This window comes from Rhamphochromis longiceps, linkage group LG1 (assembly GCF_057381845.1).
Source record: "Rhamphochromis longiceps isolate RC_006_pf linkage group LG1, R_longiceps_female_GT1.1, whole genome shotgun sequence".
Classification (NCBI taxonomy): Eukaryota; Metazoa; Chordata; class Actinopteri; order Cichliformes; family Cichlidae; genus Rhamphochromis; species Rhamphochromis longiceps.
Window position 1 is genome coordinate 26,495,559 of NC_140557.1, and position 24,942 is coordinate 26,520,500.

Here is a 24,942-nt window from a genome sequence, read left to right on the forward strand (position 1 = left end):
CAGACGAGAAAACTGCTAAATTTCTGCTTTTATGGAGGTGCTCACACTTGACGATCAGTTACTGTATCCTGGTGCATTTGATTTTTAGCACCTGGGTGCTACTTATCCTGTTGATATGGAAGCAGAAAGGATGTGCTTAGTTCTTTTTACAAACTGCTTCTGAATGTTGTTTTTGCTAAATAAATCCATCACATGTTGTTTTTCATCTAAAAACGTATTTATCTAATTTAAGACTTGTTAAAGACCTTCTTTTTTTTTTTAAATGTCATGGTACCTTAAGAATAAAATAAATTTTTTTTCATATAACTATCCATTCGTCCATTCACTTCTACAAGGACACTGCTTACTGTAGCCTCATCACTTTGTACTCTGTCTGACCAAGGCAATACATTTTAGAAAAAAAAATCTATCATTAATGGAAATCTGATAAAGAAGAATACATTTGTAGGCCAGTAACACCACCGTACATCTAAAAGAGCCACGTGACGCTTTGAATATTCCCTCCCAGGTGGCCACTGGCCTGTATAAGGTAGGACTGTGGTGGCCGTACGCTTTGTGCAAACTACATTCACATTTGATAAACTCAACAATTGCAGTCGTATGTTTTTTTTAGCTGCATGTAGAATATGTGTCCAGACTACAAGGACATTGGCAGGATAGCAAAGTAGACTTACAGAGAAATTGTACAGGTAGGTACAAGAAAAACACAAGAACAAACAGAAAATGCTTGGATGAATGATTACTTTGGCTACGTATGATCTCAGCCTTTGAAGCTATAATGGTCTCACTAAGGCTTTGGTTAGGCTATGTGCGCCTTCTAATAAAGACAGTTGAAGCTGGGAAGTTTATAGAGCATTTTGTCCTGCTATATTAATTTAGGATGGACAAACAACTTTCTGCATTTATGTTGATTACAACCAAAAATGTAAAAAAAAAAAACCCAAAAAACAAAACTATTTAAATAAAATAAAAAATAAAATACAACAATAACAGCCACATAGGCAATGACAGCATGCCAAAATAATAATATAAATTATAAAACAAAATAATAAAAAAAAAAACACATTTATTTCCTTTTTTTATTGCAAATATGTCTACAAAAACTAGGAATACAGATAGAGATATAACAAGTATGGTTAAGTAAGTTCAGTTGCAATGCAGAAGAAAGAAAAAAAAACACATTCTGGTGCTTTGTGCCATATTTTGGATCAAAGTTTGTTCCCTTTTCTGAAGACTTACATTCACTAGAAAATACACAGAGCAAAAAACAGTCCAGTACCACCAAACTCTAACAAAATCTAATATTAGAACCCGTGGAAGCGCAATCGTGGCTTAACTCGTAAGTATTAATACATTTATAAACACAGAGACAGACCATTAACACATAGGGAGTGGAAACAAAAAGAACTTATAAAGAACAAAGAAAGAAAGGAAAACATAAAAATAAAAATAAAAACCAAAAGTTATACAAATAAATGTAAGTTTGAAACTTTCAATTGTACTTGACTAATGTGATACATAAATACAGACAGGACAAGACATATGATAAAGATGTAAAAATGCAAATGCGATTAAAGTTTGTTTTTAAACATTTTTTATGGTTTACAAAAAAAAGTGCTTAGCAACATTGCATCTGCAGCTTTCAGAGGAAAAGCTGTTATATTCTGATTCTTTGGAATTCATAAATGTTAATGGCGGCACACAGAGGAGGATCAGATAAAGACGGCAGAATCTATTTGGGTGCATTTTCATTTTTGAACTATAATGTAATCAACTAATACGCTTCAATATTCCTAATGAATCACAATCAGAGTTTTTCAAGAAATAACCTCTGAGGACATTGGGCAGGCCAAAGTGCGATCAGCTTTCTGTGCTCCATCTGCCAGAAAATGATTTTTTTGTACCACTGCGCCTTAAAAACATGGTCCATGAATTCATTACCGTTTCTACACAAATGCATTGTCATTATTTAGTTGCCCAGCTATTTATTTATATTTCCTCTTGTTAACAAAGCTTTTGATTATGACCTTTAAGGTTATAATCAGAGTATATTTAAATGTGTGGGCAGAAATGTACTATATGCTGCATATAAAAAAAAATGTGTATATATATTTTTTTCTTTCAAATATAAGAAATGACCCTCACAAGGCTCTTAGTTTCGCGAGGAGTGCCTCTACATCTGACTCTCCATTGGTGCCACAGCTGCTCACTGTGGGACTAAAGGAGGATGACTGGAAGGCTGGAGTTCCCGCGCTTCCTGTGCCAACCTCCATCTCTTTTTCGGTCGCTTTAACTCTCTCCAACACCCTCTCTCTGTCCGGCCCATAGCCGTGACCCGCCACGTTCCTGTAACCGCGGCCCGACTCTGAACCCACAGCAGCTTTGGCTCTGGCTGCAGATGGATGGCTCTCAGACTCATTATGGGCCTCCCGGGCAGAGGGAGCTTTCACCGCCGCTGAACTCGCATTTATATTCTGCCGAGAGCGAGACCTTTGTAAAGGTGCCTTGTTGTTTTCTGCGAGTGAAAAACAGAGACAAAGCAGTGAGCACAACTATGAGAATGAGGAAGAGGATGATGCGTGACTGACACGTTAAATGAATGGGAGCAAGGAGGTTAATCAGATTACAGATTAAATTACAAGCAAGCCACAGAGAAGCGGCAAAAGCAGGCGAGCGATGAGAAAATAGAAAGTCAGGCGATGCAGCGAAACACGAAATGATGAAATAAAAGAAGTTAGGAAGTAATAAAAACAGTTTAGTAAACAATTACGCATGCAAAACAAATTACATACATACACAAGAGGTCGCACTGCTAGTCTGTTAGAATCGACATACTCTCACTGATGAGACTGAAGTTTCTGCAGTACACTCTGGCACAAAGCCAGCTCAGCATGATGAAATGGATATGGCTGATCAACCACAACAGAAACTCAATAACATTGTATGTTGCCCTTTTTTCCAATCTCCTAGTCTCCCCCCCCTTGCACGACACCCTCCCACCCAGCTTCACCTCCCCTGATTCTACCATCATCATCCATTCTCCTTCCTCTGCTCTTCATCTCGGCTCTCTGCTCCGGCACTTGTCCTCTTCATCTTTCTTATTCTTTAAAACACATTCCCAGGCAGACAGTGGAACAGAGCAACGCCCAGATGCCAAGATCAGACCTACGTTCTGAATTATAATCCCTCTGAGTAGATCTTAGACTTCATCATCAGTATGTGCATGCTGGAAGGAGAGGGCAAATCCATATTCATGTGACCTTGAGTGTGAGGCTGAGAGGAGTGGCGCGAGGAAAGACACCGCCGCATTTAAAGTTTCCTGAGCCTGAAATGTCTGGCAAACAGGAGTCAAACACAGCAGAGCAGAACAGAGCGACCCGCTCTGTCAGCCAATCGGTAATGAGTTTGGAGCGTGGCCAGTCAGTCATGACAGTGTGTTTTATGGGCCGAGCTGACGAATGACAAGGAACGTCCCTGAACACAACCTCTGACAAATAAATAAGGATAAAGGGAGGAAAGAGAGCAGAGAAGAAGGAAGCGACTGCAATATTAAGGAAAGAAAGTCAACGTTGGCACTCGCGCACACACAAACACACGTTGTTACGTTCACAACAAACCTGTTAGGCAAACAAGAGGCAGTGGGTGACTTTAAAAGGAGGAACTGAGTAGAGTGTTTCGCGTTGCTTGCTGTGATTGAACATTTAACACAGCTGAAAATGCAAGTCTCCTCTCATTATCTGACCCTTTTTGCGCCATCTTCCTGTTGTAGCAGTCTAACTTGCAACAGATGACAATTATTTCCCACTGCTGATCCTTTTTGCTCCACAATTTCCCAATCATGTCCTGTTTCTCTGTCCTCCCCCTAAAAAGTGCATCAGCTACACCCACCCTGTCTGTTTCTCTCTACTTAGCGATGCCCCCCTCTTTAAAGGAAACGCTTGTTTCCCTTAAAAGCGCCGCTCACAGATTCAGAGCTGATGCTGGGAAAGTGATCAGTTCTGTAATAAACTATTTGCATTTTGATATCTTGTTTACACTTTAGCTTAATCTCAAATTGAGGCCGTTTCTGTCACGAAAAGCAACACGGATGGGATTATTATCACACGTCGAGTGTGACAAAATGTCAATCTTTGAATTTACATTCATTTTAACACGTATTAGCATTTAATTATTTTCAGCTCTGCATGTAGCCTAAATTACTTATGAAAACCACATACTGACTGGAGTACAAAATGCTGTTTCGATACATATACATTTAAACTTCAAAAAGAAATGAAGAAACCCCACACTTGAATAAGACCTCTTATCCAAAAGTGCATTTCTCTTCTCCCTAACAGGGCCTTGGCCTTTAGTGGTGAACATGATCAAAGTGCTGGCAAGTTCAGTTTCTTCTCAGTCTGTCTGCCTGTGACACCTCGCTGCCCCTTCCTTTGAAGCCTCGCTAGCTTCTCAACATATGCCTTCATCTAAGCTGTAAAACATGTCTGAGAGATGTAAAATATGTCTCATCTTCCAGGTAGCACTCCTTTAACCAACAACTGACAAAGGCTGTACAGGAGAACTAGTCAAGCAGAATTTTAATCGAAATCGCTGCTCTGGATCGTCAAGGAATTCAAAGACAAAACTGTCGTCTTTTATTGAACACATGCCTGTGATGGTAGAGGTGTGAATTTATCCTTCTCACACCATCAAATATGGATTAGCTGCGTGATGTGCAATTAGATATAAAAGATGGTTAGTGTACTTTAGTACGCAACATACTCAGGATAAATCCCACATCATTATGACAGGTCTCGGACTGAACTTTGGTGCCAAGTGACACTGATCTAAGTGATATTACTGCGATACATGATTAGACTCTGATCTGCTGACTCAGGATTCACTACAGGCTTCATAAAGCTTTTTCCACCCCGATCACATACGAGGACACACTTTGATAAAAATGCTTCTGTTACTTCAACACAGTTACATCCACGTCGGTACATTGTTACAGCAAACCATGCAAACCTCCCCAGAAATGTAAATACACATCACCATCACTGCAGCCTGCACAGGAATAAATACCTCATCAGCTTTTGCGACCTATGCATGCTGTGTCATAGGCTCTATGTTAATATTATAATTCTGGCGTTAGTATTTCTGAGCTATGCACTTTTTCCTAAATCTTGGCCACTGGGCATTTTTTTAGGGTAGAACAGTAGAGAAGTAGGGAGAGAGCAGTGAGGAATGGCACTGAGAAAATGGTCCAGTGCAGACTCGAACACAGGCCCGCTCAACCTTTCAGCGCCCGCTCACCTGCTACTGGACATTATTCACCTCAGTTTTAAAATGCAGCTCTTCGAACACTAAATGGTTACATGTCCTTGTAAGTAAAAAGCTTCTTTCTTCAGTTATTGTCTTCAACCAGGAGCCATTGCAAGCCAGCAGCATTTTTACTGTGTGGTTTTTGTGAAATAATAAGCTGGTGAATGCCACTTTTAAGCTAAAAAGTGAAACGGAGTGTTGTCTGGTACTTACACAGAGCTTTTCTATTTCTGCTAAGCACTTTCTTCTGTAATGACTGAATTGTGAAGCCACGGTGGCGGTTTCCAACACCTTTGACGTCACTGATGGAGGCAGAACATATTGAACCAATGTTTGAACTTGGGTTTTGGCCTGTGTATTGATAGAGCACCAATACAGCAGCCCATACTTAGAAGTTCATCTTCACACCTTAATGTCAAACTACTTCGTTAGAAAGCTTTCACAGTGAAATATAATAAAAGAGCAGGAGAGGTATTCTTTTCTTCCACTGGCAAACGGCAACACAAAAGAAAACACATTTCTTCATGAAAGCTCATTTGCGGCGTTTATGTTCGGTGCTGATGCAGGTAAACATTTATTCACTTCTTTCCTGCTTCTGGATTGTCGACATTTGAAAAAGAAGGTAGGAGCAACACTGAGGCTTCTGAGACAGAAAGTGCTCACCTGTCTTTCACTTTTTCGCACTGTTAAAGCTAAACTGACACCATTGTAGTAATAAACTCATCAACATCAAGAGGTGTTAAGAGATTGGAGCAAAACTGAACATTTGAGAAAGCCTAAAGAGTGGTATTTTCCAGGGAGTCAACCATAAACACAGCACTAAACCAGCAGTCTATCACAGTCCTCAGTCCGACGCCGTCCTTTAGTCTGCTTGAAGGCAGAACGGAGAAGAAAAACTGTTCAAAAATGACAATAAAAGAGCTGGCAGACTGAGTGTGTTGTGCCTTTTCGCTCTCAGCTTTGCTGTAAAATGTGTCTTTAAACTGCGAGTCTCAGAGCCCAAAGCCTTTTTTCCCCAGCTACTGACACTGGTTCTGTTTCAGCATAAGACAAGCAAAATCTCAAACGAAACAGACTAATCGCTGCTCTGAATCGTTTGAAAATATCACTGGGAATTTCAAGATGGAACCATGGTGGTTTATTACATGTCTGATAGGATGGCATTTTGTAGAAATGTAAAAGGCCCCGTCCAATAGAGAAAACAGAGATTTTTTTTCTCCATCTGCAAATAGCTGCAGAGAGGAATTCACATTTTTCTCTTGTCAGATCATTTGGTCCATTTGCATTTGCCACTTCAAATACAGATGCAGATGAGCCTTTCCTCTCATCTCTCACCCCCTCCCTGTCTCTCCACTCTTATGAAGTTTGCTGTATTTGATCACTTTAAGAAGAGAGCAGTCATGCAGACTTAGAAAAATACAGATAGTGAAGTGACTTTTTCTCTCCACGGAGTGACTGACACAACAAGTTAAAGTTAGCAAGATCAAATACACACTTCTTTACCCGTCATAAATCAAAACATGGCTTGATGGCTTGTTTTGTTTTTTTTTTTTTTTTCACCCTTTCCATTTAAATCTAAATCTTTGCATTTGGGGCCACTTTATGGCTTATGACTTTGGTTACATAATCAAACAAAAGCACATTTTGTATAAACACTACTAATAATTTGTCATTGTTGATTTTAATTTTTATACATGCTTGTGATTGTCTAACATTATTGGCTAGGCTCACATCTTTTGTGTGTACTCCTTTTACATTGCCATTGGTTCCTCTTGCTGACCTGTAGTTGCCTAATATGTTGGTGTATTTACTGTGTTTTCCACTGCTATTGTACTCTGGTTACTTTCCACCTCCGTGTCAACAAGAAATCTCTGATCTTTTTTGCATTGCTGAAGCAACAGACCGTCTGTGTCCTGTTTACACTGGTCATGTAATGCAAGTTTACTTGAAGATTATTTCTGAATGTTTGCTAAAATGCTCATCTATATCCAAACAAATTTAGCTTTAAAATAAAAACATTTGAATATGTGGATATATAGCCTCAGTGTCGTAAGAGCAGCCACAATGAACTGAAAGTGACCAGTTCTGTTTTATCTATAGAAAATTTCCATCGAAGAGATGAGAGACAAAAGCAGAATTAGGCATATCACTTGGAAATCAAATGGTTAAAATGCACTGGTGGCTTTACTTTAAGTCCTACAATGAAACATGACTGACTTTTGTGTTGCAGATTCTTTGTACAGTACAGCAGAGTATAGTCTAGGACAGGGTAGTGTAGTATATAGTTGGTGTCCATGTAGCCAGCCCATCCGCCCAGCATTTTATGGCTGAGGGGTTAAAACATCAGATTTTTTGAGCAGTTATAAATTATCTCCTCAACAGCAGTGAGATCAGTTTGTCACTGTTATTGTAGCCAAGTTTTGTAGTCATGTATTTATAACAACATAAGAACAGAAATCATCTCAGTGTGTCAAAATGTTTCTTAGAACAATATTTCTTCATTCAGAACAGAGACAGATACTCAATTTTTCAGTTTCTGTATAGAGTCTAGTTATACTAGGATGTGAGATTACTGTGTCAGAACATGATAAAAACTATTAGAAACTAAATCTAGGGCTGGGCCATATTATACCATTCACAGTAATACCGGTATAATGTTAGGCAACGATAGGAAAATGAAATATCGCGGTAGAATATGAGCAAAACGTGCATGCGCAGTGCCTTTGTTTTCATACACACATGGCCGATTGTTGAGTGAAACAGATGAACCAGAATTGGTTTGTAAAAATAGTGCAACTTCAGTGATGTGGAACTGGTTTGGTGTTTGTCCGTCAGATACACGACAAAGCACATTTTTTTGCAGAACATGCAAGCGGCCGTCGTTATTGTCGTATTTGTCGGACTAAGATGCTCTTAAATCTGGGAGTAATCTGGGTCCTAAACCCCCCTCTTCAGGTCAAACGAACACTGCACTGAGAGTTAAAAACTGTCTAAATTCTTTCATCTTTAATAAAACGATCAGCATTGCTGCTTTACCAGGTGTAACTATGAAGTTTAACTTCCAGGCATCCATGAAAACAAAATTTATTACATTTAACGGAGTTAGAAGTTAGCAAGAAGCTAGCGGAAGTTAGCTCGCTAGTTTCGCTAGTTACCTAAGCATGATATTGAATGTTCTGACTGAGAGATTTCTGAAAAAATTCAAACGTACAGCTCTGCTATCACTTCCAACACAAATGAAGACAGGAAACTAAACAGCAGTGACGTTTGTAGGGTTACTGAAGTTGGGCTACCTGGTATACAATGATGTGCTACGTGATCGCTAGCGACACAGCTATGTTAGCATAACATAAACAGTGAGGCTGGAGGACGAACACTAACACTTTTCCACTTATAAAAGTTAACGTGAAGGTTCTTCATGGTTAGAGACAAATGCAATCGCATGGCAGGATGTTGTAAACGGACCAAACTTCAGTCAGGAGAACAACTGAGATAATCCATCCACAATACAAGGTTAGTCATTAATATACTGCAACAACATGGGAATAGAGCAGCTGCCAGAGAATTCAACATTAATGAATCAAAGGTACAGAAGTGGAGGAAGCAAGAAGAATGAGTTTAATAAAGTTTGATTTATCTGACTGCTTTGTTTCGCTTAATGTGCCTTATAATCCCGTGCACCTTATGGTCCGAAAAATACGTACTGCACACTGCAGTTTAATGTTGCAAAGCACCTCTTTTTAACTTCAGTGGATATTATACATGGTTATGCTCAGTATATGTCAGCCCATTTCTTGTTTAAGTGAAAATAAATAGAAGGTTGTCTTTTTGCGCTAGTAATGTTGTGGAGTTGTATTTTGTCTCGCATCAATTATATCGTCAGTTATATCGTTATCGCAAATTTTCAAATATATATCGTGATAAATATTTTTGGCCATATCGCCCTGCTCTAACTAAATCCTTATCATTTATGCCATCTGAATTAAAAATAATAATAAAAAATACCGGTAGTCGCCAGTGCTGCCTCTCAGTTTCCTAAAAGTAGGATCTTTAGGTAGCAGAAGTCACTTGGAAACACAATTTTAAGAACACATAATTACCAATTCACTAACATAACTTAACCCACCCTCCTGCTTATTTTATATCTTTTGCCAGGTGTTCAAGAGTTTAACTATACTGTTAACTGTAACTGACATATTTACTTGTGCATGCAAGAGCTTAAAAATAGGTCCTTCCGACCCCATCAGGAAATGAGTGTGACTTTTGTTTTGTTTTGTTTTTTACTAGGCCTAAAAGGGAAAAAAGCCTTGCTTTCTTTGGTCCTGTGAGTTTTAGACCTACCAGTCAATTAAAAACAGTTTTCAATTGCCTGTCTGCCTCTGAAACAACTATGTCATCTGAAGCATTATCAAGCCTTAATGTATAAATGCTATCTAAATCACAATGTATTTGTACCAGAATTGTCATGACAGCATAGATAATCAAACAATGATTTTACATAATTACCTGTTACTTATGAAAGCTCTATTTCAATACACTTCTTATTTGTAATTTGAAGACCAAAAAATAATTATACACTTAAGTCTATGTACCATGGGAGTCAGTCCTTTGAACCTTATCATCATTTTGACTGCAGTAATACTGGCATAATATTCCCGCCTGTGTTTACACAGAAAGCAAAACACTGTAAATGAAACAAAGCGTGGAAAATCTTTTAACATTTCTGCTATCAAATTCTGTCCCGGCATGAAACTCGATACAATTACAACATTTGCATTCTTTCGCAAATGTAGCTGGGTAATTATGTCATTGGCATCAATGAGCCACTGTCAATATGTGACATATTGAAAATGATAAGCTAAATAACATAATGTTCTGCCGGGTGTGTCGTAAGTTTCCCTCGACAAGCGCCTTTGTTACTGGGACCAGTAATTTTAAGAAAGACCCCCATCAGAATCCATGAGAATTGCAAGAAATGCTAACCCTAACCCTAACCCTAACCCTCCCAGAACAAACACCAATTGCAAAAAACCTACTAAAAATAAATCAAGAACAAACAAGAAGTCCTGAAAAAGCTGTTTAGAACAGCATACTATGTTGCAAAAAGTGAACTACCATTGCAAAGACTGCTAAATTTTGCCAAACTTCAAAAAGCAAATGTCCTAGATCTTGGTTCCACTTACCTCTTACCCATGATTTCAGTGGAAATTTCAAATTCAGGATCTGACACAGACTGATTCATGTTCTACACAGTTCTTACAAGTTCATAGAAATTTCTGTTCAATTAGAACCAAATGTTTGAGTTGATGATTGTAATTTTTATACAGTTGTTGTAATTTGTGCTTTAACTATTTTTTGATTGGTGTTTTGTTTCCTTTACAATATTATACATTGTAAAGGAAACAAAACATCAATCAAAAAATTGTCCTCTTTTTTAAATTTGCGCTACTTAAATTTATTTTGGGCTACCAAAAGAAAGAAGAGTGCCTGCCCGAAGGGCTACCAGGGATTTTGACATTTTGCGAGCCCTGTAAAGACTAGTTAGCCGTTAGCTGATTTGTTTGTGCAACTGTCAGTATGCTTCCTCTTTGCAAATATGATTCATTGTGGGAAAATTCCCTCCACTTGTAAGTCATTTTTAAATTGTTCTGTGTGGATTAACCAGTCATTCATGGTGGAACTGGTAACACTGAACAAAACTTGTGCAGAACTTTTCAGACATATTCAGTGTATATAACAGAAAGATGAGACTAGGTGTGTGTTTTTCTGCATCTCTGCCAGCAATCAGCACACTTGAGGTATAAAAGCAGAGTTGCTATGACTCATAGTACAAATAAAACAAATTCAGAAAAGCAAAACTGATTGAATGGAGGAAAAGGGGTGAAAAACCTTGCTCACAAAATAACCCTTCTTACTTCGTTCGTACTCTAATGGACAGTTGTACATTACCACTTAGGAACACAAATGGTATAAAAAGAAAGAAAAAAACCCTTACCATTTTATCTGTGAGGATGGGACTGTGCGCACTGTACTCTAGAAGGCTATGACTTTGCACATACACAATGAGATGTGCCAAGGAGAGCTACATTTAAGAGTCGTATGGTGAAACAAATGTGAGTCATGTGCCAAAGTCCCCCAGCCAGTCTTTTAAAGGGTAAAAGCAAGAAGACAGCTTGTTAGCTTGGGTGTATTAGGCTGACTCTAATTAAAGATCATTACTTGGCAAAGCACCAGTCACTGAAGGTTAGTCCCTTGTTTGTTTGTTGTAGTTAGCTGCACATGTGCAGACTGTACTGTCTAGCTTTTTCTGACACAGCAGACAGGATTAAAAATGAGGACAGGCAACAAGCAATGAGAGGAGAGTGAAAGGAGAACAAAAGTGGGAGAAATGAGATGATGAGGGAGAGGATGACAAGGTGGACAGACTAAACAGCGTCAAGACAGTGGTGTGATTTGGGGGCAATGACTGTAATTTGGACTAGACTCAAATAGAGCACAAAAACTGAGGGAGCTACGTGAAAGAAGAGAAAATAGAGGACATGCAGAGACGGGACTGTTGAAAGAGCACTATAACAGTCCCTATGGCTAATCCAAAAACCAGCACTGACATAGTTAACTGAGGCCTTTCCAGCTCTAACGCATATATAAATGTTTTCCTTTGTTAAGCATTGATTCTGCTCCCCTCTTTTTCTCCTCCTTCTCTCCCACATTCACAACCTCAAATATATTTGTTTAATTACAGAAAAACACGATTCAGTTCCACAGTTTTAGTGGAAATGAGACATAATTTGGAGGATAAATATGTGCCAGTATGTACTCGTGATACAATTTTATTTAATAATTTATCAATACATTTTTTTTGGCTGAGCCTACACTTCACTGAGGAGCTGCAGCCAAATAGTGCTTGTTATAATTTGTTTTTAAAAAAAATGTGGTTCGAGATCTGGTAGTAGGATTTATTATTTGAATTTAGTATAAATGAAACAATTAATGATTTAATAAAGATGAAATGATCAACAGACTAATTGATGAGTAAAAGAATTATTAGCTGCAGCCCCAGAGACATGTATTACATCTTACTAGGGCTGTCAGAAGCACATATTTCGATTTAGTGACAGTGATGATCAGTCCTAAAAGAAAACAGCATTGGCTCTTTATATAATTACCACTTTGATACATTTAATTTGTAAAGGCTCAAAGCTAATTTTAGAAAACATTATGCCCTTTCAATAGAGCTGGCACAAGTGGTGAGAGTTTACATTGTGTATAGTATCTGGGAGATAAAAAACTGTCATTGTAGCGAAAATATTACTGATCAGTATGGGCGTCTATGGTCACAGTAAGCGGAGCCTGAATATCTGGCTCCAAAGAAAGAGAGGGGACAGTCCCTTGACATTTATAGGTCACCCTCTATGACCGCATTCTTGTAAGCATTTATTTATTTATTTATTTATTTTTAAACTGGACAGGCAGTGGGATTTGCACAACCATAGATGTGCACATAAGAGACAGACTCCTATGGAGATGTCAGCACATTTCCCCTGCAGTGCATAAACAAATATGACATATTGAAATCAAGACTACGAGACAAGTGAAGGAGGAGTTTGTAGCCGTGTAAAATCAGACAGGGTGATGCGGAGATGTGAAAGGGCTGTAGCTGAATGTCCCTGAAGTCCCCTGCCCCTCAGTGTGAACCTTCAGCCACTGTGAGCTGCAGCCAAGCATGGCATTACGTTAGCACGCCTTGGTGCATCTAACAGTGCCCCAAAAGTGAGCCCGGTTTCCTGCCACTAGTACGGCTAACCTACACACACTTTACTTGAGAAAAAAATATAACAAATAATACAGGGCCTCTCTTTGATCGATAGCTTCACTATCAAACGCAAGCAATATGACATTTTCAAAGCAGTCAATAACACTGTTGTCACTAATGTACTCATATCTGCCTTTTCAAAAAAACAAACAACAACAACAAAAACCAAAAAACAGCTTGATAGCCAATGCAAATCAGTGTAAACGCAAAAATATGGCCAATTAAAAGCCACATCCAATTTCGAACGCTGTGCAGTGAACAGCATTGTCAGAAAATGTGGTTTAACCCTATAGGTCACATTTTTGGGGGCTGCAAAACAAGCGGACTTCTTTTAAAAAGATGTCAGGCAATATTTGGATTTTTCCAAGATTTTGTGAACAACTGTCATGTAAATTTGTACTGCACATGACACAAGCCTACGAACAGCAGGACTCGGTAAAAATTGGTTACCTCGCTGAGAAGTTGGAGGTGTGAAGTATATCGCCTGCAGCTCTTCATCTAAGAGGTCGCAGTGACTGTTCTTATAGTCCCGTGACGCTCTGCAATACTTCAAACTGATATGCTGCCTACAAAAATGCAGAAAATGTCCACTGTATTGTTTTGTAGATGCAGATGAATGTATGATAATGCTAAGTGCTACGCTCGGTAACAAAAACATATATATACAGCATTTGTTGTCATGATCTTGACATTTATTTAAATAGAAGTCAGAGATAGACATTTTAAATTAATGTTTATCAGTTTTAGAAATATCATCTTCCAGAAATATGAACTTATAAGATTTGCATGGGTAATTTACATCTTTGTAGGATGCAAAACAAGCCGTTTACTAAAGGCCATGATCAGCAATTTGCAATAAATGGGTAAAAAAAAAAAGCATACAATTATTCATAATATAAACAAATCTGTCCACCTGTATTATAAATAGAAATACACCTGGCAGATGGTTGTAGCAACCCGAGCTTTTACTCCTGCTTTACACTAATTATATCTACACGCAGGGTAATAGACTGCGAATGTTTCCTCATACAGGGACAGCATCACTTCCTGGGGCCTTGCTCTTCTCTCACTGCGTTTCCCACACAGCAAGAGAAAAGCAGACATCAGACACAAACACCGAAAGACAGTCTGACAGGCACACATCACTGCATAGAAGCAAACACAAGCGCACACATGCACAGTCCTTTTCCAATAAACACGGGCTATTTCACAGGTGTACGGACAGTGTACACTGCTGCATCTGGCATGAATTAAACATGCCTTGGTTTCAGGCTCAGCTACCTGTTGTTGTTGTTTGCGTGGTTACTGCTGGTAAATATCCCCAGCGGTCGTAGTCTTATGCATATGTATTTCCCCTCAGTGACTTCACACTAACTAAGGGTTTCTATCAGCCGCATTCTGCGGCAGTGTACACCTGTCACACTGGGGAAGGAAAATATTGATCCTTCACACATCCCCAGACACGAAGCTGAAACACACTTGCAAATGCATCCTTAGACTCAAAGACAGATAGAACTGCACTTTTCTGTTTGCTTTGAATCAATTGGTTATACAGAAAGTAAAATTACATTAAATCATTGACGGAGAAGAATTTTCCATCATAGGAAGAGCAAAAGTGACGGACTCCTTCTTGTTGTACACATTCCAGAGGATTATAGAGAACACAGCTGATCATTTGCGAAAGGCTTCTGTATCCATAAGACAGATTTGCAGAGAACACATATTCTGCTGTATTTTTTTCAGTGTCACAGAATGAGATATTAACAGCCATATTCAGATTCTTCACTACTGCCGGTGTGTGGACAACACAGACGTGTTGTTTTTCTTTTGTTAAAGTACATCTATTATGCTGTTCTTTATTTTCTATCATACATAAATTGTTATGGTGGTGGATAGTTACGTTGCCCAAGCAACATTTTCTATTCTAGTCTCCTCACACGTCATAGGAAAGGGATATCCTTTATATTCTCATCACAGGCACACAGCTCGGGCTGTCAGCACTGCAGCCCCACCCACCTGCTGTTTGCAAGGGGCAGCAAATAAGAAAGAGGCTGTTTTAAAGGAAGGGCGGTCCAAAGGGGAAACAAGCTAAAATGGTTGGTTTTGCACAGAAAATGAACTGAGGTGCTGCATCAAGGCCATGTACAAAGCAAATGGGAATTATTTAACACTATGAATCATACAAAGCTTTTTATAATTCACAGTAAATAGTTAAAAAAAAAAAAAAAAGGCCCTATATACAGGTGGTCATTTAACAACACTTCATCTGGGTAACATTATTCATTCACATCCATTATTCCAGCACAAGAGCTGATTAAATATTTCAACCTCCAACAGAGGACTTCCATTCTTCGTCTCTTTTGTATTCAACTAAGGTGTTTCTTTTTTGCCATTGTTTCTTACTGCCAGCTGAAGAGTTGTGTTTAACACTCAGGCTGACTCTGACAGCTCTCAATATGCAGGGCCAGTCCTGCCAAACAGACTTATGAATTCCAAACAGCCTGGAGTCATGCTCCATATTTCATTGAAGTTGAATATTTAAAAAGATCAACCCACTCAAAACCCTATAAAACCTATCGTTCTGGGGCCTTGTGTCCTAAAAATAAAATCGCATCTGCCATATCGCATTACAGACAGCCACATCAGCCTCCATCTCTTAACCATTTCCGTCTCTGTGTTCCTCCCTCTCTCTCTGACAAAACCCATCTGGTAACCAGCCTGTCTCCATCAACACAGGTTTCGGTCTTTCAAACAACTGTACACTTCTTCCCTCCTCCTTTATCTCATTCGCTTCCCTTTTCTTCCTTGCTGTCTAGAAATCACATTTTTGTTTCTTTGTTGGCGCTGCAACTCTCACCCCTCAACTGTCCTTCAACCTCATCTCTTCTTAGAGAATCACATAGACCACCAAGCAGGACAAAAAATGTTCTCCGTGTCCTTCCTACTGCAATGGAACTGGTTTGTTACTTCAAAAAGTGAACAAAAACATGACATTTGTCAAAACGCAGCAAAATTAGCTGAGAGACACTGCGATAGAGCTTGTCTGACAGCACAGCTTCACACAGATCAAGGTGGTCCAGACTGTAACTAATGGGGAAAAATCAACAACTCAAATTATGAGAAAAGTGTAGTGTGTTTCACTCCCACAACGCCCATAGCAGCCCTATATTTGCTTTGTCTGGCTGTAAAACAAAGATAACATATTTAAGCGTTAATTTATCTTGAGATTTGATATAATGTCATGAGCATAATGCACCATAACATTCATCTGCCTCACGGCTGTGGTCAGCAAACAGAACATAACATGTTAATATCAGAGTGCTTAGCGCAAATGTCACCAGTGATTGATTAAACATGGTCAAACTAAACCAAATACAAGGAGCTGCATGACTTACACTGACTGACGTCAAGTCTATTATGTTCTTCAGTCATTAGTCTTGTTAGATTTCCACCCTTCAAACAGTAATTTCACTTTGGTGTCCAAAAACAAAACCGCCCAGCTGTGGTAGGGCAAAAGGCAAAGCACACGCTGGAAATGCCTCTACAGACAGACAACCGCACAGTCTCATGCACATCCAATTTAGCTTCACCAGTTAACCTAATTGTGCATGTCTTTGCACTGTGGGAAGCTAGACTAGTCGGATAGAAGCACATGCCACATAGAAAGGCCCCAGCTGGCCAGACGGTTCAAACCTGGAACCATCTTGCTGTGAGGAGACGGTGCTAACCACTGCACCGCTGTGCTGCACCGCCATCTGATTCCCCCCCGAAAAAACAAAACAAAACACACAGACAAAAAAAAATGTACAACATTTACAGAGAAAAGCAAAAAGTACCCTTAAATTTGTTACACATTTCCAAGCTCAAAAGAGAGTAAGAGGCAGTGCTGTTGTTGTTATTAATGTTATTTAAAAAAATTATTGTGGGGAAAAAAGCTATGATGAGCAGAGTAAAGCATCCAATGTAAGTGTTGCATGATGATTGAAAATTAATTTCAAAGGAACCGATGACAACAGTTCCAAGAGCTCTACAAATACAGTGCACACTACAGAGATTTTTGTATCTACTTACTGAATTTTTACAATATGCTAATTTTATGCTTCCACTTGATTTCAGATATAATCTTTGATGAATAAACATGACACACACATGCAAAAGCCTGTGGGCAGAAGCATGTGCATGCATCCACCCACCAGTTGGCAGGGAACAAATTAGATCATATCAACCCATACCAGAACCAAAATTAAAAGAAAAACAAAAAGGCAACGCTCAAAGCAGAGACGCTGCAAAAAAATAAAATAAAAATGGGATGTTGGTGACATGAAATGCTATTAATATAAACCTGTTAAATTTCTACACTGGGTGTTGACGTTGATTCAAATAAATCAATCAATTAATGACTAGCCAGCTCTATATAAGATGTGTTACATCAAGTGGAGGGAGAAGAAAAAAAAAAAAGGGGGGGGGGGGGGGGGAGCTTTATTGTTACTGTACCCTGGACAAACAGACAGACAAAGTCATGCAGTGTCTTAGCATCATGGTGAGTGGAAATTCTAAAGTGTTATGTCTGTGTATAAGCATTGGCCTGTCTCTCACTTTTCAGAAGCTTTATTCTCTGACTCATCAGTAAAAAAGGAAAACAAAATTCGCATGGCGGCCCCATCGCCATGGGGTAATGTTGCTACGCTCTCCTGCAACCACTGGAGCTCACTGACATATCAATGCAATTAGAGTCACGGCCGTGTCCCAGTGAAGGTCAGCTAGCACTACTCAGACTACCACACACTGAGAGAAATGCAGAGACAGCATGAGAGTGAGGAAGGCAGTCTGAGGAGAGGAAACAAATTAAGTGACAGGGCAGCATGGCTGGGTTTAGCTCAGCCTCTGTCCAGGGGCCTCTTCCTCTAACTCTCACACTGGCCTGGCAATTAAAAATACATGCATCAGTAGTCCACGAAACCCTCTGAAGAACATAATCATACATTTACACAAGCCATGCACATGCAAATAGGGAAAGCCAGTCTCCGCAATGTGTGCAGCGAAATGCATTCCACTTCATATTCCCTATGCATTTAGAACTGATGGCCAACCAGCTCTGTTGAATTCAATGAACCTCTAATCAATGCAGCACACAAATGATTCACTCAAATAGAAGGTTGTGCACTCATGGCTCAGGGGCACACGTCAAACCCAATCACCTCGAAAGGTATGGATCTGTCTAAAGAAAACTGTAGTTCATCACACTCCCAGTCCTCGGCAAGACAGACATCAGTAAGCCAAGGACAGTGGTGTTGATGAGATTGGCCCATATTGATTTTAATCCAGAGGACTTCTGTGCTTTTCAAATGAAGAAACATATTTAAACCAAAAGTCTCATTTCATTGCTAGCTGTCAGCAAACACCCAGGTTTCCTGTAGCAGTGACCTCAATATATGCACATGCACATATATGTAAGAAATAAATCATTAACTCAACTTCCAAGCGTGCACAAAAATCCTATCACTCTTACAGCACATCTGTTTAATATCTGTGCATGTACTGATGGTTTGGCAAGAAAGCATCCTTAGCAGATCTGGCCTCAGGGACAAGTGCAGCACTTTAAGTGTGTCATCCATCTTATTCCTTCTGAAAGCTCCCATGGGGGCCATAGCAATCTATGCTCCCCTCAGACATGTTCTGTGTCTCGACAGTCTGTAGAGGCTGCAGCAGTGTGGACAATAGAATGGGTTAATCTTGTAAATAGTCGGCTAAGGAACATTGCCAAGCAGGTTATGACATGGTTAAAGCATAGCCAATATGCAAGAGAGGCTTGAAATGAAATTGTGCACACAAAAAAGCATCACAAAAGGCCGTCCTAACAAATTATCCGACCTGGACACGTATACATTTTTTTTCTCGTTCAATGCTCAAGTTATCCTTGACCTACAAAAACACATGGAGCAGATGAGAAACACGAGCCGTTTGTTGCCAGGTTATACATGGTAATGGTTAAAATCCACTTTTGCATCTTTCCCATATTTCTCTCTCTCTCTCACACACACACACACACACACATATATACACACACACACATACGTACACACACACACACACACACGTATATATACACATATACATACATATACACACACATACACATACGCATACATGTATATCTGCGTGTGTTGTGTCTGTGTGTGTATACTTACACATATATATATATATATATATATATATATATATATGTAAGTATTTATAAACCTTGAAAGAAGTAAAAAGGAAACGCATGTGTGTGTTCACACACACACACACACACACACACACACACACACACACACACACACACACACACACTCAGAGGGTGTCACAATTCACCAAGTGAGATCGATGTGCTGGGCTTAATGTCTAAGATGCAGCTGCATCGATTCAAATCACAGCTGAATCGATGCAAGTATTTCTGTATCAGAAAGGCCTGATATGACAAGCATATCTTTTTTAAAGCAGCTAATCATGTCTGTTATTCTTTGTGTGTCACTCTCTTGCCGGTCTTGTCAGTTCAGTGAAGTTCAGTTCATTACCAGGCTTTGCTTAAAAAAAAAAAAAAGGGCTACACTGACCTATATTATTTTGTCAGGTGGTATGGTGAAGCACAATGCTAACAACAATGCAGAATGATTATTTATGATAAGGTTGTAAAATGTAATTAGCAATGACTTAATGCACAGCATTTTAGGAATTATTCACTTACAGTTAGATAGGCTGTGAATGAGGATGATGATGGATAAAAGAATGTCATTGATTTCAAAATAATGGCATAATTACAATTAACACCTTAGATTTTGCATTTTCCTTCACAACGTACTCTTACATACAAGTTAAATCAGGTTTAGTCATGAGTTTTGCCTTCTTTTTTTTTTGGTTTTGCATTACATTAATGTCAGAACATGACATGCACACCTGGATTTTAAACCTGCACAGTTGTGTTATTTATTCAACACAGTCAGATGTACAAAACAACTACTAGATGTCTGTTTGTTTTCTTTAATCAGCCAATGAATAGAACAATGGCTCAGTGTGACACTTCAGAGCATGTGCCTGCAGCACAATCCTTGTTGTAATTATCACAACATCCATCAGCAAACACACACAAGACAAACACAGGAATAAAGAAGAAATCGAGGGGGGAAACAAACAGTAAATAACTTCTGAAAGCACCATGACAGCATGTAACACCCTCTGCCTGGGTACAATCAGGGAAGCTTTGGTGCTGTTGTCTGTTGCTAGCACTGATCAGACAGGAGATATAAAACAGGGGGAGAGAGCAGGGATATCTAGCCATATTTGTGCCTGACTGCTTTAGAAAGTTGGCTACTTCCGGGTATAACAGGCTCATTATTATTTAAGAGAGAGAAATAGTCAAGCCAAACATGGACCTCTATACACCCGCTGAACGAGATCAAAAACACACGAAATGCATGTATTTCAGTGTGATGAGAAATGTGTTTTGTATAAACAGAGGGACAAACAAATAATGAGTAGTGCAACTGGAATATGAGGGTACAGGACAGAGGCGTAAAGGAAGGTATTTATTACTGAAACTCCAGCCCTGTCTGACAGTGTAGCCTTGGTTTTTTATTTTTTTTATTTTTAGAACATGCCACATTAGCAAATGGAACATCAGACCCCAGCAAAAGCAATTATGCAAAAATCCAGAGGATTCAACGGCTACATGTCTGCTTTCAGACGAGCACAGAGAATGTATTCCATGTCCTACAATAACAAGAAACAGGCGCCAGAAAAGGAAAATGCAGTGGGTGTAAATGTGACCAGTCCTGAACATTTTTCATATTAAATTACACCGGTCCTAATACATATTTACTAGTATCCAAAGATAGGCTATCAAAAGAGAAATTAAAAATAATTATTAGCGACCTTTAACCGCATTGTGTTGGTTTTGTGTGACAGAAATGATCAATTTCAGCAGAGAAAACACAGTTGAGATGACTTAATCAAAGTCTGAAGGAAAGTCTCTATCTTCTATTTCCCCAACTAACACGAGCCAGCAAAGCAATAACATTGATTGTGCACCTGTGAAAACACAGTCTTTATTTCAGCAAGTCTTTTTGTCTGTAGGTTAACTGACATGAACCAATCCATTCTCTGACACCAGCAGACACCACTCATTACAGTGATCCAGAAAACTGATCTTCTGATGGAAACATTCTTGCAATCAATGGCGCCTCCCACACATTCGAAAGCAGGAAACAGAAGATAAGGCTTACAAGGGTTAAAGTAATAGAGAAATACCACGGAAAGAGAGATAGAGTGACAGAGACCGAGAGACAGTATACTAGGTAATGGAAAAGAGAACAAAGTAAGCAAAGATTGCACTGAAATCTGGCTTATAATACATCCATGGTTACAATTACAGCAGTCACTTCAGTAATGCTGCCCTCTAACTCTGTCCGTGCACAAATCAGATTTTGTTTGCACTGATTTCATATCTGCCAAACCACTTGGCGAGGAGGGCAAGCTTACATTGTTATTGGAATTGCTTGAGTCTGGACATAATCAGACATCTCTAAATCCAGAAGGACGATAACAGGAGAAGAACCAGCTTACATATCCGGTAAGATCCGAGGGTATTATCCTGTTGTACAGCATGCACAAATTCAGCACTGGTTTGCAAAAATAATCTTGTTCAGATACAGATGGATGATGATGGCATGCATTAGAGATGGGTTTTGCTTGAGCTAATTATCATGCAAATAATCAGGCCAAATTAAACATGTTTAATAAGAAAGTCTTTAAGAGAAACCTGAATTAATGGGATCTGTTACCAAAATCTAATTAAAAATCCCACTTACGCTAATAACTAAAAATACGGCCTTGGAAAATACACTTTTAACTGCATACTGTGTGGCTCAATTCATGCGTACACCCTTTAAATCTTTGTTGTTTATTTAATATACATCTTCAATAAAGATCAACAAACAGTTTATGTAGATATTTAATGACTGGACATCTAACAACGTAATGCAAGTATGCACACTTGTATTTTAATTTCATGGCAGCTGCAGATTTTTAATGTGGCACAAATTTTTTAAAAGCTCAAATCTCCTACCCTTAGTGTTTTTGGATGATCCTACTTACTTTATGAGGACAAACCAGACAACCAGATCCGTTTTTAAGCCTTGAATATTTTTAATGTCTTTAAAACCACAATGTGAGCGAGGATGGGTCTGCAGAGATGTGCAATGATGAATTTAATTCATTAGTATTTAAGACAATTACTCTCATTAACACTTATGTTAGACTAGTTTGCACTGAGATGGAATGCTTTAATTAAGCAAAGCACAGGTAGTTAAATTATGTGTAGCTACAAAGTTTGAAAGCGAGACGAAACATGGCTGTCGATCAAACACTGAACTATTCATTATTTAAATTTTATATACTTGTGTTCCTGTGCACTGACAAGCATTTGCAGCTCAAAAGCTTGAAATGTAATTTAAATGCCTTTTCCTATAGAAATACCACTAATGAAATTATATTGAATTGAATCGCTAAAAAGGAGTACGGTACTAGAACTGTGACTCTTTAAAAAGTAGGGTTTAATTTAAGCAGTCAAATTCATGTTTGAATGACACCAAAACGACAGAAAGAAATTACATATTTAAGAAATGATGTTTCTGAAAACAGACCATCTCTCAAATGATAGGATTAACTACAAATATCCGTTTTGTTTGTTGTCCTGAAAGAAATTGGGTTGTAATAATCAAGGGCTACACAGAATACTCAGCTGAGTTACATATACAGGCGCGCGTGCGCACACACCCTTATAAACAGGTATACATGAAACAGAACCAGTGCAATCAACACAGACACCCTCTGGCACATGCTGCTGTGTGGTGCTGGTTGGTGGCTACTAATGGTTCATTGCCACAGGTGGGTGGAGGAGAAGAAAGAGAGAGATGATCTTTGTAGAGCTCATGTTTTCTGCTCAGCATGCACACAGTCACTGCTGTGAATAGGGGGAAAAAAGTGGAAATCTAGAAATTAGAAAAAGAAAGCCAAAGGAAAAATGACAGCCTGAAAAAGTCACATTTTTCACTTCTTCTCATGGGAAGATGAGTGCAGCTTATGCCATTTAATACCACTTTTTTCTCCATGCATGCATAAGCGAACTTCCTACAGTATAAATATACATCTTTTCTGTTCATCACATGAACATGAACAAGAGAACTAGACACAGCTCTAGCTTATGAATCTTTTACGTTCAACTACCTGGATATCATTATAAGCTGATTAGATGACCTGTTTGATACAGCTGTACGGATGCAGTATTGCAGTGGTAAAATGTCTCCAAGACACAGACAAGCATACACAGATAGACATCGTGCTAATGTCTCCTCCTCTGTGGCCCTTTTTTCCCCTCTTTTTTCCCCAAAATGCTGGTGGCATTTCATGCAGGAAGACTGTGACGAATCTTGACAGTATCTCCCTAGTTGCTGCTCCTCCTCCCTCAGCCACTATCTGTCATGCGGGAGGTGTTTGAGTGGCAAATATGGGGAAAAATAATACATATATATACTTTTGGTGTGAGGGCATTTGATTTTGTATTAACCGAGAAGAAAAAATATGAGGTCTTTTTCTTTTGTCTGCATAACTACAGATGTGTAAATTTAAAGTACAATTATTATCAGTATTTAAGAGAGAAACATGTGGATGGGAAAAGGGTTTGAGAGAATGATGGAGGCAGATGAGTGGGAGAGAATGGGAAGTGAAAAGTGCACAGTCTGAAAAGGCACAAGGAAGGTGAAAAGGAGAGTGGGATTTATTTTCACCTGTCAACAGCACTTAAAGCCATAAACACATACAAAGCTTCTGCTTCGGGGCACTGGGACAATATTGGTCATGCTGTGTGTTTGTGTGTGTGATGGATGATTCTTCACGTTTATGTTGTTTGTCATCAGGGTGTTGACCATGTCAGAACCTGGTCTGAGTCTAATCCTCCTTGAGAAATCATGAACGCATGGCTAACAGTTCACTGGTTGTCCCTTTTTACACTGGTGCAAAGGTAACTGATTCTGGAGGGCAATATGGGCATCCTTCCACAAACAGCAGGGGTCACAGGATCAGTATCAAGGACTGATTTACAATCTATCCATACGATGTTATTTTCCGAGCGCCACAGAGACCTCACAAAGACTATTTCTAATAATAAACAATTCTTATCATGCTCTTTTAGCATTTTAATGGGAATAAAACATAGGAGAGAGAATAATTGATGAAGATGACTGACTGAACGCTGAAAATGAGGCTTTCTTCTACTTTGGATCAAAGGAAATAGAGGAAACTAATATGACAAACTGACTTAATCCATCTTTATGAAAATCTTTCTGTGACGGTGTGGTATCCAAACTGAGCTGAGGTGAATTAAATACTGTAAATAATGATTAGCGTCTATGTGGACAGTGCCCCAGGCACTTTTGACCAGAGCGTAGAGAAAAAATGGCCAGCAACGCTTTCAAACAGACACAGTCTTCTCTTTACAGTCTGGCCAATTAACGGAAGCAAGGAAATTTAAATTCACAGTCGAGAGACGCACCCGTGTCTGTGCGAGTGTGAACACGTGTGTGCGAGTGAGGCAGAATTTGACAATTACGAGTGCGCTTGAGAAAATGAAACTGAAACCGCAGGTGTTTTATATCATTTGTCATCACAGTTGCAAGTAAAACATGAATTTGTGCCGTGTGTAATGAACAGTATGCAAATCCTCACTCAGTTTGCAGTTACTCTCTCTGACTGGAATGAAATATGCTGTTAAGCAGTGATAAATTGAGGAA

General features: G+C 39.0%; 1 protein-coding gene across 1 annotated transcript in view; it reads right to left on the minus strand.

The window, feature by feature from the left end:
- Positions 1 to 1,050: 1,050 nt before the first annotated feature.
- LOC146678834 (protein diaphanous homolog 3-like) overlaps positions 1,051 to 24,942 on the minus strand; it is a 166,260-nt gene continuing 142,368 nt past the window's right edge. Inside the window, exon 29 of the mRNA XM_085403617.1 lies at positions 1,051 to 2,515. Within this exon, the coding sequence (XP_085259743.1) occupies positions 2,142 to 2,515 (374 nt within the window). The 3' untranslated portion in view covers positions 1,051 to 2,141. The remainder of the gene's footprint in view (positions 2,516 to 24,942) is intronic.